The sequence below is a fragment of the Tachyglossus aculeatus genome, chromosome 11 (genome assembly GCF_015852505.1).
Source record: "Tachyglossus aculeatus isolate mTacAcu1 chromosome 11, mTacAcu1.pri, whole genome shotgun sequence".
Lineage (NCBI taxonomy): Eukaryota > Metazoa > Chordata > Mammalia > Monotremata > Tachyglossidae > Tachyglossus > Tachyglossus aculeatus.
In genome coordinates this window covers 37,917,480-37,933,518 of record NC_052076.1, presented here as the reverse complement: position 1 = coordinate 37,933,518, position 16,039 = coordinate 37,917,480, and the positions used below count along the sequence as shown (strand labels likewise).

General features: G+C 47.1%; 1 protein-coding gene across 2 annotated transcripts in view; it reads right to left on the bottom strand.

Annotated features, from left to right (window-relative positions):
* GAN (gigaxonin) overlaps nucleotides 1–14,102 on the bottom strand; it is a 77,849-nt gene extending 63,747 nt beyond the window's left edge. For both annotated transcript variants that reach the window (XR_005453113.1, XM_038754869.1), the window contains exon 1: nucleotides 13,936–14,102. Coding sequence is in view for 1 of the 2 variants with exons in the window: in XM_038754869.1 (XP_038610797.1) it covers nucleotides 13,936–14,102 (167 nt within the window). In the remaining variant the exon portion in view is untranslated. The remainder of the gene's footprint in view (nucleotides 1–13,935) is intronic.
* Nucleotides 14,103–16,039: the final 1,937 nt, after the last annotated feature.

The following is a 16,039-nucleotide window of genomic DNA, read 5'->3' as shown; positions in this document are numbered from 1 at the left end:
GTAATAAATCCCCGCAGCCTCTGACCTTCTGGGCAGAGGATCCAGACTCGCAGCAACGGGCTGCAGGTCACCTCTGCCCAGAGCGGGGGATGCCAGCTCTGCCTGCCCCAAGTGAAGAGCCATGGGATGGGTGAGTGTCCCGCTGAACGCTTTCGGGGCTGGAAGCTAGGCCACTTCGCCATGGACGTGAAATGCATAAATGGATTCCTCCCAGGTAGAAAATGTTCATGGGTGGCAGCTAGCTGCCTCACCACATTCATTCATTCATTCATTCAATGTTCATGGGTGGCAGCTAGCTGCCTCACCACATTCATTCATTCAATCGTATTTATTGAGCACTTACCATGTGCAGAGCACTGTACTAAGAGCTTGGGAAGTACAAGTTGGCAACATACAGAGACGGTCCCTACCCAACAGTGGGCTCACAGTCTAGAAGGGGGAGACAGACAACAAAACAAAACATATTAACAAAATAAAATAGAATATGTACGAATAAAATAGAGTAATAAATACGTACAAACATATATACAGGTGCTGTGGGGAGGGGAAGGAGGTAAGGCAGGGGGGATGGGGAGGGGGAGGAGGGGGAGAGGGAGAGGAAGGAGGGGGCTCAGTCTGGGAAGGCCTCCTGGAGGAGGTGAGCTCTCAGTAGGGCCTTGTAGGGAGAAAGAGAGCTAGCTTGGTGGATGTGCGGGGGGAGGGCATTCCAGGCCAGGGGGATGACGTAGGCTGGGGGTCGACATGCGAACAAGGCATAAGTGAATTCCTCCCAAGTGGGACCTTGGGTGTTTTGCCACGCGCGACTAACCCATGAGTATATTGCTCCCAATAGGGAAGCTTTAATATCAATAAATAATCTTATTCCTCCCGAAAGGGGCCTCCCGAATGATTCAATTTGCCTCACAGAATAAATTTTGTATAAAACTCAGCCTTTCTGTCCCCGGTCTCTCTCTCTCTCTCTCACTGAGCTGATTCCCAAACAAACCCATCCCCAGGTGACGGGTGACATTCAAGTTCCCTGTAGCTTTCCTCAAATCTTTTAACCTCCCTCTTCCCCACCCACCTCCTCTCCTCTTCTACCCTATAACCTCTTGCCAAACCTGTTTTGTAGAGCATGGAACTTCCCTGGATAATTTAAAGCACGCTATACCATGGAGGAAAGTCAAATGTACGCATTACCCTCTAAACAGATTTATAAATAACCATGCCAAATACTGAATACATTTTACAGCATTACTGGGCAAGAATTTTGGGATAATTCTTAAAATAATTTATTATTAGATATGTTAAGAGCTTACTATGTGTCAAGCACTGTACTAAGCACTGGGGTAGATTCAAGATAATCAGTTCAGACCGCCCCGTCCCACAATTTTAAGTACTGAACCCCCATTTTACAGATAAGGAAACTGAGGTACCATGAAGAGGTGACTTTAGCCAAGGTCACGCAGCAGGAAAATGGCAGAATCTGGATTAGAACCCTGGTCCTCTGACCCCCAGGCTCAAACTCTCCCCACTAGGCCACGCTGCTTTTAGATGGCAGATGGCTTCCCACGTTTGCCTGCAAAGCTATCTTGAGGTAAAGGACTAGTATCAGAGCTAACGGTGCTTTGTCCCTAACTAGGTGAATTAGGACCGTAGAATATGCTCGAGAACAAGAACGAATCAACAGGGACTTGGGAACTAGTGTTCAAATAAACTTCTACTCCATTGGAAAATGCAATTTAAATACCTTTAAACAGGCTACGGACATCATGAAGCCACCCATCCAGAAGTTGCTATATGCTAGTGACTGTGCCCTGGAAACAGGACGAAATGCAAAACAATAAAGCAGCGTAGCCTGGTGGATGGAGCACAGTCCTGGGAGTCAGAGGACCTGGGGTCTTTCTAATCCCAGTCTGCCACTCGTCTGCTGTGTGACCTTGGGTAAGTCACTTCATTTCTCTGTGCCTCAGATACCTCATCTGTTTAATGGGGGTTAAGACTGTGAGACCCATGTGGGGCATGAACTGTGTCCACCCTGATTAGCCTGTATCTACCCCAGTGCTCTGTACAGTGCCTGGCACATAGTAAGTGTTTGACAAATACCATTTAAAAAAATATATTTCATATGGGTGGTACAGGCTGATGACGAAGCCAGAAGCATTTTCTTCATTTTTTTTTCCCCCTGAACGTTGCTACTTGGATAGCGCACTACTGAGGCTCACGCTAATCTCAGAGTAGAAAAGCACTTTAAAAGTAGCCAGCATATTCTTTGGAAAGTTGACAGTTTATCACCGATGTAGCATTAAGCTCTGAAGGACTAGAGTGTAGGAAGATCTTCCATCTTCCCCAAAGGCTTGGACCAGCTGTGAATGTCACAATTGGCTTTTTGAGCACGTGCCAGGTTCGATGAGCCACATTTGACATTAAATGGCAAGGCAAGATTATAAATCAGGAATCACTGAAGAGATGCTGGCCATGTTGAGTGGGGTTCGTGCAGAGAATAAATGTCATCAGAATATCCCAACAGTTACTGAGTGAAGCGGCTTCAGAGCCAGAGCGATATTTTTAAGGGCACCTTTACGCACAACCATAAATGATGCAAGAGCAGTGGATTCCTGGTAGTTACAATTGATTGCCATTAGCCTGACTCTACATTAAAGACTGGTTCTATTTCCAGCCAAATCCCAGAGTCGTGGGTCCAGATCAGCCCTAGAGGGCATCCAGTTGACCACGGGCCTTGGGCCTGTCCAAACCTCCAGAAAAGTCTAGAATCCCGAGATCATCAGGGCCCGGAACCATCTGGAGTCGGTCCAGACCCACCAGACCAGCTCCAAGCTGAACACGGACAGGAATGGTCCAGAACTTAGCCAGTCTCCCTTCCAGCTAACAGGTTGGTGAGCTAGTGGAAAGAGCATGGGCTTGGACCCGGGTTCTAACGCCAGCAACACTAGTGGCCTGCTGTGGGACCTCGGGCAAGTCACCTCACTTCTCTGTGCCTTACTTTCCTCATCCGTAAAATGGGGATCTGATAACTCTCTTCCTCCCTTCAAGGCCCTGCTGAGAGCTCACCTCCTCCAGGAGGCCTTCCCAGACTGAGCCCCTTCCTTCCTCTCCCCCTCGTCCCCCTCTCCATCCCCCCATCTTACCTCCCTCCCTTCCCCACAGCACCTGTATATATGTATATATGTTTGTACATATTTTTTTACTCTATTTATTTATTTATTTAATTTATTTGTACATATCTATTCTATTCATTTTATTTTGTTAGTATGTTTGGTTTTGTTCTCTGTCTCCCCCTTTTAGACTGTGAGCCCACTGTTGGGTAGGGACTGTCTCTATATGTTGCCAATTTGTACTTCCCAAGCGCTTAGTACAGTGCTCTGCACATAGTAAGCGCTCAATAAATACGATTGATGATGATGATGATGATAACTGTTCTCCCTCCTGCTTAGACCATAAGCCCCATGTGGGACAAGGACCGTGTGAGCCTGATTAATTTGTATCTACCCCAGTACTAAGAACAGTGCTTGGCACAGAGTATGCATTTAATATAACAAGTTTGAAAGCCTGCCTGAAAGTCTGCCCCTATGGGATTCTTCCAAGTCTAGAGCGCTTCAATCACCCGATGAGCTTAAATGGCACCACCTTCAGTCTGCCAGATCTCCAAAGGAATTGCTAATTATGTTTTCTATTTCTTTGCTAAGCAGTATATCACTGGGCAGTCTGATGCTTAGACAGAATTCAGGGAAAAACCTGTGGCTCCAATGGAAGCTTTTCCTGCAGGCTACTCCACCCACCTCAATGTTTTTCAGACTTACTATCCATCTGCAACATCGTATGATGGTGCTGTCAGAATTACTGGGATGTTTTGGGGGTCTTTCTGCATGACTACTTTGATAGCTTAGTTCCCCAATACATAGAAGCTCCTGGAGGCCCATCTACAGCATTTTAAGTAGCCTGTTAAATGAATTAATAATAACAATAATAATAATAATTGTGGCATTTAAGTGCTTACAATGTGCCAAGCACCATACCAAGCACCGGGGTAGATACACAGTAATTTGGGTCAGATTCAGGTCCTGTCCCACATGGAGCTCCCAGTCTAAGGGGGAGGGAGAACAGAAATTTAATCCCCATTTTACAGATGAGGAAACTGAGGACCAGAAGTTAAGTGCCCAAGGTCACGCAGCAGGGAAGTGATGGAGCCAGGATTAGAACCCAAGTGTCCTTTCCACTAGGCTAAGCGGAAAGTGTTGCACCAAGAGGCCAAGTTCTCTAAAGCCAGCATGTACCTTTTGAGGAGAATTTAGTCCCAAAACAACTAAAATGATTCCCCTGGCTATGTAAATATTCTTACACTCTAGTATTTTCCCTATCCCTTAACTATTTTAATGTCTATCTCCCTCCTATATGTTGTAAACTCCTTGTAGGCAGGGAGTGGGTCTACGAACTCTGTTATACTGTTCTTGGTACAGTATTCTGCATGCAATAAATACCACTGATTGCCTTCAAATAATAGAACTTTTCAGCAGGGCCTGTGAAACTTGGAAATCTGGAGCATTTACTATAGGCTGTCCTGAATAACCACTTGTTTTGGGGTTTTTTTTAAATATTTCCTAAGCACTTCCTTTGTGCCAGGCACTAAGTGCTGGGGTAGGTACCAGCTAATCACGTTGGATACAGTCCATGTTGCACACGGGGCTCATGGTCTTAATCCCCATTTTACAAATAAGGTAACGGGCCCAGAGAAGTGAAGTGACTGTCCCAAGGTCACCCAAAAGACAAGTGGCAGAGCCGGGATTAGAACTGAAGTCCTTCTGACTCCCAAGCTCTATCCTCTGGGTAGTGATGCAGTGCCGCGGGGTAAGAGGAGGGGTGCCTAAGGGGAACAGACCCAAGTTCATAGACATGGAAGTGGGGACTTAGTTGGGGAAGGCCTTCTGGAAGGGATGGGATTTTCGTAGGGTACTTTTCAGATGGGGAGAGAGGTGGTCTTTCAGATATGAAGGGGTAGAGATTTCCAAGCCATAGGGAGGATGTGGGCGAGGGATTGGCGGCAAGAAAGAAGACATTAAAGTTCAATAAGAAGGTTGGGGTACGAGAAGCTAAGTGTGCAGGCCGGGTTGTACTAGGAAATCAGCAAGGTAACATGGGAGGGGGTGAGCTGATAGAGTGCTGATGGTGAGATGCTTGTTTGATGCGGAGGTGGATGGACAACCACTGGAAGTTCCTGAGGCGTGGGGAGGCATGGGGACTGAATGTTTCTTTAGTAAAATGATCTACGCAGCAGAGCGAAGTAAGGACTGGAGAAGGGAGAGGACGGGAGGCAGGGAATTCAGTAAGGAGGCTGATGCAATAGTCAAGTGCTTGGATCAGTGTGGTTGCAGCTCAGCAGGGGTGGATTCTAGAGATATTGAGACGACAGAACTGACAAGATTTGGTGACAGACTGAATGGACTGGATGGGGCCGGGTGGGGAGAGAAAGGAGCATAGTTCCAGCCAATGGCCTGGATAATCGCTAGTGTTTGGTATTGAGCTCTCACGATATGCCAGATGCTCTATGCATCTACCTACCCATTAGGAGCTTCCATTCTAAGGGCTATATAACATGTAATATAGAAGTAACAGTATTTTTTAAGACCTTACTGGGCACAGAACACTGTAGTAAGCAATGGCAAAGAATACATGGATGAGAATTAGACACAGACACTGTCCTTCACGGGGCATCAAATCTGAAGACATGCATCCTACCTACAGCAAACATAAGAGTGTGATCTTGGGAAAGTCACCTAACTCCCCTGTGCCTCAGTCTCCTCATCTGTAAAATGAGGATTCAATACCTGTTCTTTCCACTTAAACTGTGAGCTCCTTGTGGGCCAGGGATTGTGTCCAACTCTTTTTTTTTTTTTTAAAAAAAAAAAAGGTATTTGTTAAGCACTTACTACAAGCCAGGCACTGTTCTAAGCGCTGGGGTAGATCTAAGCTAATCAAATTGGACACAGTTCATGTCCCACATGGGGCTCACAGTCTCAATCCCCATTTTACAGATGAGGTAAATGAGGCACAGAGAAGTTAAGTGACTTGTCACGGTCACACAGCAGACACGTGGAGGAGCTAGGATTAGAACATAGGTCCTTCTGACTCCTAAGCCAGTGCTCTATCCACTAGGTAACGCTGCTTCCCTAATTATCTGATTAACTAAATTAACCTCATTATCTTGCATCTATCCCAGCATTTAGTTCAATGCTTGGCTCGTGATAAGCACTTAAATACCATCATCCTTACCTCATCAACATACTAATCACTTTTTAGGGGTAGTTTTCGCTTCTGTTGCCTATTTTTCCCCCCAATTCTCCCATATGGCCAACTTAATGCGGACAATATCAAGACCCCTCTAGACTGTAAGCTGGCTGTGGCCACGGAAAGTGTTTGTTATCGTAGTGTACTCTACCAAATGCTTAGTACAGGGCTCTGCGCACAGTGAGTGCTCAATAAACACAACTGACTGACATGGGAAAGAGAAGAATCTTCACCTAGGTCAATCAATCATATTTATTGAGTGCTTACTGTGTGCAGAGCACTGTACTAAGCGCTTGGGAAGCACAAGTTGGCAACATATAGAGACAGTCCCTACCCAACAGTGGGCTCACAGTCTAGAAGGGGGAGACAGAGAACAATAACAAAATAAGATAAATACAATAGATATGTACAAGTAAAATAAATAGAGTAATAAATATGTACAAACGTATATACATTTATACACGTGCTGTGGGGAAGGGAAAGAGGTAAGACGGGGGACGTATGGAGGGCTGAAAGACAAATCAGAGTCCAGAGAAATATTCTAATAGGAGTGTCCTGAGAAAGCACTTCCAGATAATGTCTCCCCTAAGCCAGTGATTTTTCTACCCCAAAGTGTGCTTGCACTCAGGAAGAGGGGCAAAATGGTCTAAAACTTTACCACCTCTTTCAGTTCGATGGCTGGGTGAGGGCTGCAGAATATTACAGGCACCCTAGAGACGGAAGCTTGGGTCCCTGTAGAGTGGGGAAAAATATTCTTAGGTTAATAGTCCTCAGAACTGACTTGGTCCTTTTTAAGAGTAGCTCGTAAGTACTGTCTGGGAGGAAGGAGGTGCGAACACTCAGGGGGATCCCCAGATCCTGCTCCTAGTATCAGAGCTCAGTTATCAGGCAGTGAGCTCACTGTGGGCAGGAATGTGTCTGTTGGTTGTTATACTGTACTCTCCTAAGTGCTTAGTACAGTGCTTTGCACACAGTAAGCGCTCAGTAAGTAGGACTGAATGAAAGGGATTTTTCCACAAGAAGCAGCGTGGCTGGTCAGGGAACATGTCTACCGACTCTGTCATACTGCACTCCCAAGCACTTAGTGCAGTGCTCTGCACAGAATAAGCTCTTAATACATAAAATTGATTGATGGCCAGGTGGAAAGAGCACTGGCCTGCGAATCAAAAGACTTGGATTCTAACCCTGGCTCTGCCACCTGCCTGCTATGTGACCGTGGGCAAGTCCCTTCACTTTTGTGATGCAGTGACTTCACCTAGAAAGTGTTAAAAAAAATAATTTGTTAACTACCCATTCCCTCTCCTACTTATACTGTGTGCCCCATGTGGGGCAGGGGTTGGATCCAACCTAATTAACTTATATCCGCCCCCGGTGCTTGACGATAACCATAATTTTTGGGGGGTTCCCCAAATGTAGGGTGATTGAAAATGCTTGCATTCTAGACTGATCCAGAATTTAATCAGAGTTAACAGGTGTGCTAATATTGTCTGATTCAAAGGATCACCCTGCACTGTCTCCTTAGGGCCCTTTGAAAGATGTTCAGACATGTTCGGCGTTGCTTCTAAATACAGAATCTTACGCCTGTGTTGTGTTATTAGCTACACGGCCTTTTAAAACAGTTTATAACTGTTGTGAACAGTCTGACTAAGCTGAAATTTCAAAGCAAAGCATTTCTTCAGAGCGCTCTATAGACAACTGCATCTTTGGGCCCCTAGTTAGAATTATTATCCTGAAGCACCAGCTCTTCTGCTGTGGACTCCCAAAAAGATCTCAGTGCATTTATAAGCCAAATGCAGTTGAGAAGTACACAAATGAGTTTCTGCAACAGCAAGACTTCACAAGTGGAAGCTTGACTTTGCCACTCTGGAGGGGTGGCGTCGTTAAAGGACGGTGGATACAACAAGTGCATCAAAGCACTTGGAGATTTTAGAAGTGTTAAAAACGCTCTAAAGGTGCATTCTCATCAACTCACTCCTTGAGAGTAGGTTCTGTGGTCACGAAGGTGGCTTTAATCCCTTCAGCCCATCGTGAGGAGGTATTTACTGTTGTATGCCTCCATCCCACTGCTCCTCTGGCTTGGAACTCCCTCCCTGGACCACAGCTCTCCTCTGATACCTGTTGGGAAGATCCCACATTATCCCACTCCCTTCTGCCTCACTCTTGCACCCTTTTTTCAAACATGTCTGCTAATTCTGCTGTGCTGGACTCAACCAAGCGCTTAAACAGTGCTCTGCGCATAAGTGAGTGCTCAGTACCATGGACTGATTCACCCCTCCCTCGGCCCCAACTGCACTCACGTACATATTCGTAATTCATTTATATTAATGTCTGTCTCTCCCTCTAGACTGCAAGATCACTGTAGAAAGGGAAAGTGTCCACAACTCTTTAGGACTTCACTGCCCCCACACACACTTTGCATAGTGCTCTGCACAAAGTGCTCAGTAAATGCAACCGATTGATTACTATGGCTATGACTATTAGACTGAGCCCCAGAAGCCTAAAACTCTGCACAAAGTGCTCAGTAAATACAACCGATTGATTACTATGGCTATGACTATTAGACTGAGCCCCAGAAGCCTAAGACTCTGCTCGTCTAACCACAGTACCCTAAAGTTTTTGTATGTAGCCCTGTTCTCCTTATTGACTTTGTGTTCTTATTGGGTTTCCCTCTAGTGTCTTTCACCACTCCCCTTTTATTCTTAATTCTGTTGTACTCTCCCAGGCACTTAGTACAGTGCTCTGCACACAGTAAGCACTCAAATGTGATGGATGGATTGACACTGAAGGGGGGGTGAGTAGGGGAAATGAAGACTTAATCATGGAAGGCCCCTTGGAAATGTGATTTCAGGAAGGAGAGTGTGGTGGTCTGTCATATATGAAGGGGAAGGGAGTTCCAGGCCAGAGAAAGGATATGGGCAAGGCGGTTGTTGGCAAGATAGAGAATAGACAGTGCTTATAAAACTTATTTACCCCCTCCTTACACCTCAATTGTATGTCTCCCCAAGGTATTTTCTCAGGGTTGTAAATAATTTTTTTGGCTTGTTTCCGCCAATAGTGACTATATTCACTCATTCATTCAATCGTATTTATTGAGCGCTTACTGTGTGCAGAGCACTGTACTAAGCGCTTGGGAAGTACAAGTTGGCAACATATAGAGACGGTCCCTACCCAACAGTGGGCTCACAGTCTAGAAGGACTATACACTTCTTGTGGGCAGGAAACAGGTCACTTCATTATTCAGAACTTCCCAAGTGCACATTCAATCAATACTGCTGCTACTATTACTACTGCTAACACACAAAGTTTTCTTCTCCGAATACCCATGGGTGACCTGAATGGGCAGGGAATGTGTCTGCTAATTTCTCTTGTATTGTACTCTCCCAAGAACTTAAAGCTTTCTGCAAATTGTAAGCTAAAAAGATACCACTGATTGATGAAGGAACATTCTGGATCACTGACAAAATTTGAAACTGGTACTTCAACACTCAGAACTGTCTGTCTGTAGCTGTCATATTCATCATCATCAATCGTATTTATTGAGCGCTTACTGTGTGCAAAGCACTGTACTAAGCACTTGGGAAGTACAAATTGGCAACATATAGAGACAGTCCCTACCCAACAGCGGGCTCACAGTCTAAAAGGGGGAGACAGAGAACAAAACCAAACACACTAACAAAATAAAATAAATAGAATAGATATGTACAAGTAAAATAAATAAATAGAGTAATAAATATGTACAAACATATATACATATATACAGGTGCTGTGGGGAAGGGAAGGAGGTAAGATGGGGGGGGTGGAGTCATTCAAGCACTGTACTAGCGCTTGGGAAGTACAAGTTGGCAACATATACAGACGGCCCCTACCCAACAACGGGCTCACAGTCTAGAAGGGGGGAGACAGACAACAAAACATGTGGACAGGTGTCAAGTCATCAGAATAAATAGAAGTAAAGCTAGATGCACATCATTAACAAAATAAATAGAATAGTAAATATGTACAAGTAAAATAGAGTAATGAATCTGTACAAACATATACACAGGTGCTGGGGGGAGGGGAAGGAGGTAGGGTGGGAGGGATGGGGAGGGGGAGAGGAAAGAGGGGGCTCAGTGTGGGAAGGCCTCCTGGAGGAAGTGAGCTCTCAGTAGGGCCTTGAAGGGAAGAAGAGAGCTAGCTTGGTGGATGGGCAGAGGGAGGCCAGTACAGGCCCGGGGGAGGACGTGGGCCGGGGGTCGATGGCGGGACAGGCGAGAACGAGGCCTAACGGTGAGGAGATTAGCGGCAGAGGAGCGGAGGGTGCGGGCTGGGCTGGAGAAGGAGAGAAGGGAGGGGAGGTAGGAGGGGGCCAGGGGATGGATGGACAGCCTGGAAGCCCAGGGTGAGGAGTTTCTGCCTGATGCGTAGGTTGACTGGTAGCCACTGGAGATTTTTAGGAGAAGCAGCATGGCCTAGTGGAAAAAAGGACAGCCCTGGGAGTCAGAGGACCTAGATTTCTAGACCCAGCTCCACCATTTGTCTTCTGTGTGATGTTGGACAAGTCACTTAACTTCTCTGGACCTCAGTTCCCTCATCTGCAAAATGGGGGTGCAGTTGGTCCACTCCCACAGTTCAAACTGTGAGCCCAATGTGGGACCTGATTATCTTGCATCCACCCCAGCGTTTAGTACAGTGCTTGGCAAATAGTAAGAGCTTAATACCACAATTATTCATTCATTCAATTCATTCAATCGTATTTATTGAGTGCTTACTGTGTGCAGAGCACTGTACTAAGCACTTGGGAAGTACAAGTTGGCAACATATAGAGATGGTCCCTATGCAACAGCGGGCTCACAGTCTAGAAGGGGGAAACAGACAGCAAAACAAAACATATTAACAAAATATAATAGAATAAATATGTGCAAGTAAAACAAATAGAGTAATAAATCTGTACAAACATATATACAGGTGCTGTGGGGAGGGGAAGGAGGTAAGGTAGGGGGGATGGGGAGGGGGAGAAGAAGGCGGGGGCTCAGTCTGGGAAGGCCTCCTGGAGGATGTGAGCTTTCAGTAGGGCTTTGAAGGGAAGAAGAGAGCTAGCTTGGCGGATGTGCGGAGGGATTGGGGGCATTCCAGGTCAGGAAGAGGACGTGGGCTGGGGGTCGACAGCAGGACAGGAAATCTGGATGCAAAACCCAATAAAATGTTTTGATCTTCAAAACAACATCAAAGCAAGATTGCAAGTGGTTCACAAACTCATAGTTACGAACACAAATGCTGGTTCCACATGGTATATAAAGCCGCATAATTTAACAATAAAGAACTAATGACAGGGCTCCATTCACTAGAAAGGGACAACAGAATGACTCCATCTTTCCTGAACTGTCCCTAGAGTTCATATTATTATCCTTTGATTTCTATACTTACTAATTTCTCGGTTAATTCCTCCAATTAACTTCAGCTTTTAGCATATTTTCATTGTAATAAACAACAGCCTAGTGAAAGCACAAGAAAACTGATGCAAGAGCCCTAACTCCATCATAACCAGTGCCCGCTTGTGTAAACACAGTTCTATACACCTTTAATCAACTAATTCAGTTGAGCTGGTATATCAGGTTAAGCTTTGTTTTCCAGAGGGTTTTAAAATGTCCTTTCAGTCACTAGTCTGCAAGGGTTCCTTCGGGGTGAAATGAAACGTTAAGGGTATTAAAAAATATATTTTGATTTAATTACGAATTACTTTCACGTGCTTCCATAGCTCAGGCTTTCCACTAGGCCTAAAACGTCTGTGCAGCAGTCAGATTTCACATGGAGAGAAGAGAAAGCAAGATTGTTTTTCATAGTAGCACCAGCAGCAGCCGCCGCCACACCCCTGCCCTTTAGGTAATTTACCATCCCGCCAGGGAACACGTCTGCCAACTGTTTTACTGTACTCTTCCAGGCTCTTAGTACAGTGCTCTGCACACGGTAAGCGCTCAAGAAATACCACTTACTGAATGATCTCGTCATCTGCAGGCAGGGAGGAAGGGAAGGGGAGGGGAGGGAAGGAAAAAGGAAGAAAGGATGAAAGGAGGGGAGAGAAAAGGAGGGGAGAGGAAAGGAGGGGAGAGGAAAGGAGGGGGGGCAAAGGAGGGGGGGCAAAGGAGGGGGGGAGCAAGGGGGGGAGAGCAAAGGGGGGGAGAGCAAAGGGGGGGGAGAGCAAAGGGGGAAAGGAGGGGAGAGCAAAGGGGGAAAGGAGGGGAGAGGAAAGGAGAAAAGGAAGAAAGGAAAAAAGGAGGAAAGGAGGCAAGGAAAAGGAGGCAAGGAAAAGGAGGCAAGGAAAAGGAGGCAAGGAAAAGGAGGCAAGGAAAAGGAGGAAAGGAAAAGGAGACAAGGAAAAGGAGACAAGGAAAAGGAGACAAGGAAAAGGAGACAAGGAAAAGGAGGAAAGGAAAAGGAGAAAAGGAAGAAAGGAAAAGGAGGAAAGGGAGGAAAGGAAAAGGAGGAAAGACAGGAAAGGAAAGGGAGGAAAGGAAAAGGAGGAAAGGGAGGAAAGGAAAAGGAGGAAAGGGAGGAAAGGAAAAGGAGGAAAGGGAGGAAGGGAAAAGAGGGAAAGGGAGGAAAGGAAAAGAAGGAAAGGGAGGAAAGGAAAAGAAGGAAAGGGAGGAAAGGAAAAGGAGAAAAGGGAGGAAAGGAAAAGGAGAAAAGGGAGGAAAGGAAAAGGAGAAAAGGAAAAGGAGGAAAGAAAGGAAAGGAAAAGGAGGAAAGGGAGGAAATGAAAAGAAGGAAAGGGAGGAAAGGAAAAGGAGGAAAGGGAGGAAAGGAAAAGGAGGAAAGGAAGGAAAGGAAAAGGAGGTAAGGAAAGTAAAAGGAGAAAAGGAAGGAAAGGAAAAGAAGGAAAGGAAAGAAGGGAAAAGGAGAAAAGGAAGGAAAGGAAAAAAGGAGGAAAGGAGGCAAGGAAAAGGAGGCAAGGAAAAGGAGGCAAGGAAAAGGAGACAAGGAAAAGGAGACAAGGAAAAGGAGACAAGGAAAAGGAGACAAGGAAAAGGAGAAAAGGAAAAGGAGAAAAGGAAGAAAGGAAAAGGAGGAAAGGGAGGAAAGGAAAAGGAGGAAAGAAAGGAAAGGAAAAGGAGGAAAGACAGGAAAGGAAAGGGAGGAAAGGAAAAGGAGGAAAGGGAGGAAAGGAAAAGGAGGAAAGGGAGGAAAGGAAAAGGAGGAAAGGGAGGAAGGGAAAAGAGGGAAAGGGAGGAAAGGAAAAGAAGGAAAGGGAGGAAAGGAAAAGAAGGAAAGGGAGGAAAGGAAAAGGAGAAAAGGGAGGAAAGGAAAAGGAGAAAAGGGAGGAAAGGAAAAGGAGAAAAGGAAAAGGAGGAAAGAAAGGAAAGGAAAAGGAGAAAAGGGAGGAAAGGAAAAGGAGGAAAGGGAGGAAATGAAAAGAAGGAAAGGGAGGAAAGGGAAAGGAGGAAAGGGAGGAAAGGAAAAGGAGAAAAGGGAGGAAAGGAAAAGGAGTTGAGGCCGGGGGGATGACAGTGCGGTCCCGGCAGAGGGTGGGTGGGTCCGTCCGCCCGTCCGGTGCCTGCCCCCGGCCCCTCCCGGCGGGCCGCCGAGGAGCCAGGGGCTGCCGGCCCGGACGCTCCCCCGTCCGCCCCGTCCGCCCCGTCCGCCCGCCCGAGCCCCCCGGTCCCCGGTCCCCGGTCCCACCTGATGTAGGGGCTGGCGGCGGCCAGGATGTTCTTCTGCACGGGGATCTCCTGGCCGTCCAGCACCAGGTGCGCGTCGCAGAAGCGGGACTCCTCGCGGAACGAGCTCAGGGCGCGGAGCAGCCGGGGGGCGTGCTGCGGGTCCGACACCGCGCTGCCCTCCGACATCCTCACGGGGGGCGCGGGGGGGCGGGACGGGACGGGACGGGAGGGGGAGAAGACACGCGGGGACCGGACGGGGATGGGATGGGATGGGACGGGAGCGGGCCGTCCGGGCGGCGCTAGCCGGGGGCTCCCTGCGGGCCGCCGCCGCCGCCGCGCCTTTAACGGGCCCCGGCTCCCGCCGTCATCCCCGCGCGACCGGCCCGCCCCGCCCCCTCCCCCGTCACTCCTTCATTCACTCACTCACTCCTCTTTATTCATTCATTCAATCCTCTTTATTGAGCGCTGACTGCGTGCGGAGCGCCTGGGAGGTCCAAGCGGGCAACCTCGAGAGACGGTTGCTACGCAACGGCGGGCTCACCGTCGAGAAGGGGGAGACGGACGGCAAAATAAGACATATTATTCGTAGTTATTCATTCATTCAGTCGTATTTATTCATTCATTCAATCATCTTTATTGAGCGCTACCTGTGTGCGGAGCACTGGACTAAGCGCTCGGGAAGTCCAAGTCGGCAACGTAGAGAGACGGTTGCTACGCAACGGCGGGCTCACAGTCGAGAAGGGGGAGACAGGACCGCAAAATAAGACATGTTATTCATTTAGTCATTCATTCGTATTTATTCATTCATTCATTCAATTGTATTTATTTATTCATTCATTCAATCCTCTTTATTGAGCGCTGACTGCGTGCGGAGCGCCTGGGAGGTCCAAGTCGGCAACATCGAGAGACGGTTGCTACGCAACGGCGGGCTCACCGTCGAGAAGGGGGAGACGGACGGCAAAATAAGACATATTAGTCATTTAGTCATTCATTCATTCGTATTTATTCATTCAATCATAATAATAATAATAATAATGGCATTTATTAAGCGCTTACTATGTGCAAAGCACTGTTCTAAGCACTGGGGATTACAAGGTGATCCGGTTGTCCCACAAGGGGCTCACAGTCTTCATCCCCATTTTCCAGATGAGGTAACTGAGGCCCAGAGAAGTTAAGTGACTTGCCCAAAGTCACACAGCTGACAGCTGGCGGAGCCGGGATTTGAACCCATGACCTTATTGAGCGCTGACTGTGTGCGGAGCACTGGACTAAGCGCTTGGGAAGTCCAAGTCGGCAACATCGAGAGACGGTTGCTACGCAACGGCGGGCTCAGAGTAGAGAAGGGAGAGACGGCCGACAAAATAAAACATATTATTCATTTATTCGAATTTATTCATTCATTCAGTCGTATTTATTCATTCACTCAATCATCTTTACTGAGCGCTGACTGCGTGCGGAGCACTGGACTAAGCGCTTGGGAAGTCCAAGTCGGCAACATCGAGAGACGGTTGCTACGCAACGGCGGGCTCGGTCGAGAAGGGGGAGACGGCCGACAAAATAAGACATATTATTCATTTATTCGTGTTTATTCATTCATTCAGTCGTATGTATTCATTCATTCAATCATCTTTATTGAGCACTGACTGCGTGCGGAGCACTGGACTAAGCGCTTGGGAAGTCCAAGTCGGCAACGTCGAGAGACGGTTGCTACGCAACGGCGGGCTCACCGTCGAGAAGGGGGAGACGGCCGGCAAAATAAGACATATTAGTCATTTAGTCATCCGTTCGTATTTATTTATTCATTCATTCAATCATCTTTATTGAGCGCTGACTGTGTGCGGAGCACTGGACTAAGCGCTTGGGAAGTCCAAGTCGGCAACATCTAGAGACGGTTGCTACGCAACGGTGGGCTCAGTCGAGAAGGGGGAGACGGCCGACAAAATAAGACATATTATTCATTCATTCGTATTTATTTACTCATTCAGTCAATTGTATTTATTCATTCAATCATCTTTATTGAGCGCTGACTGCGTGCGGAGCACTGGACTAAGCGCTTGGGAAGTCCAAGTCGGCAACATCTGGAGACGGTTGCTACCCAACAACGGGCTCACAGTCGAGAAAGG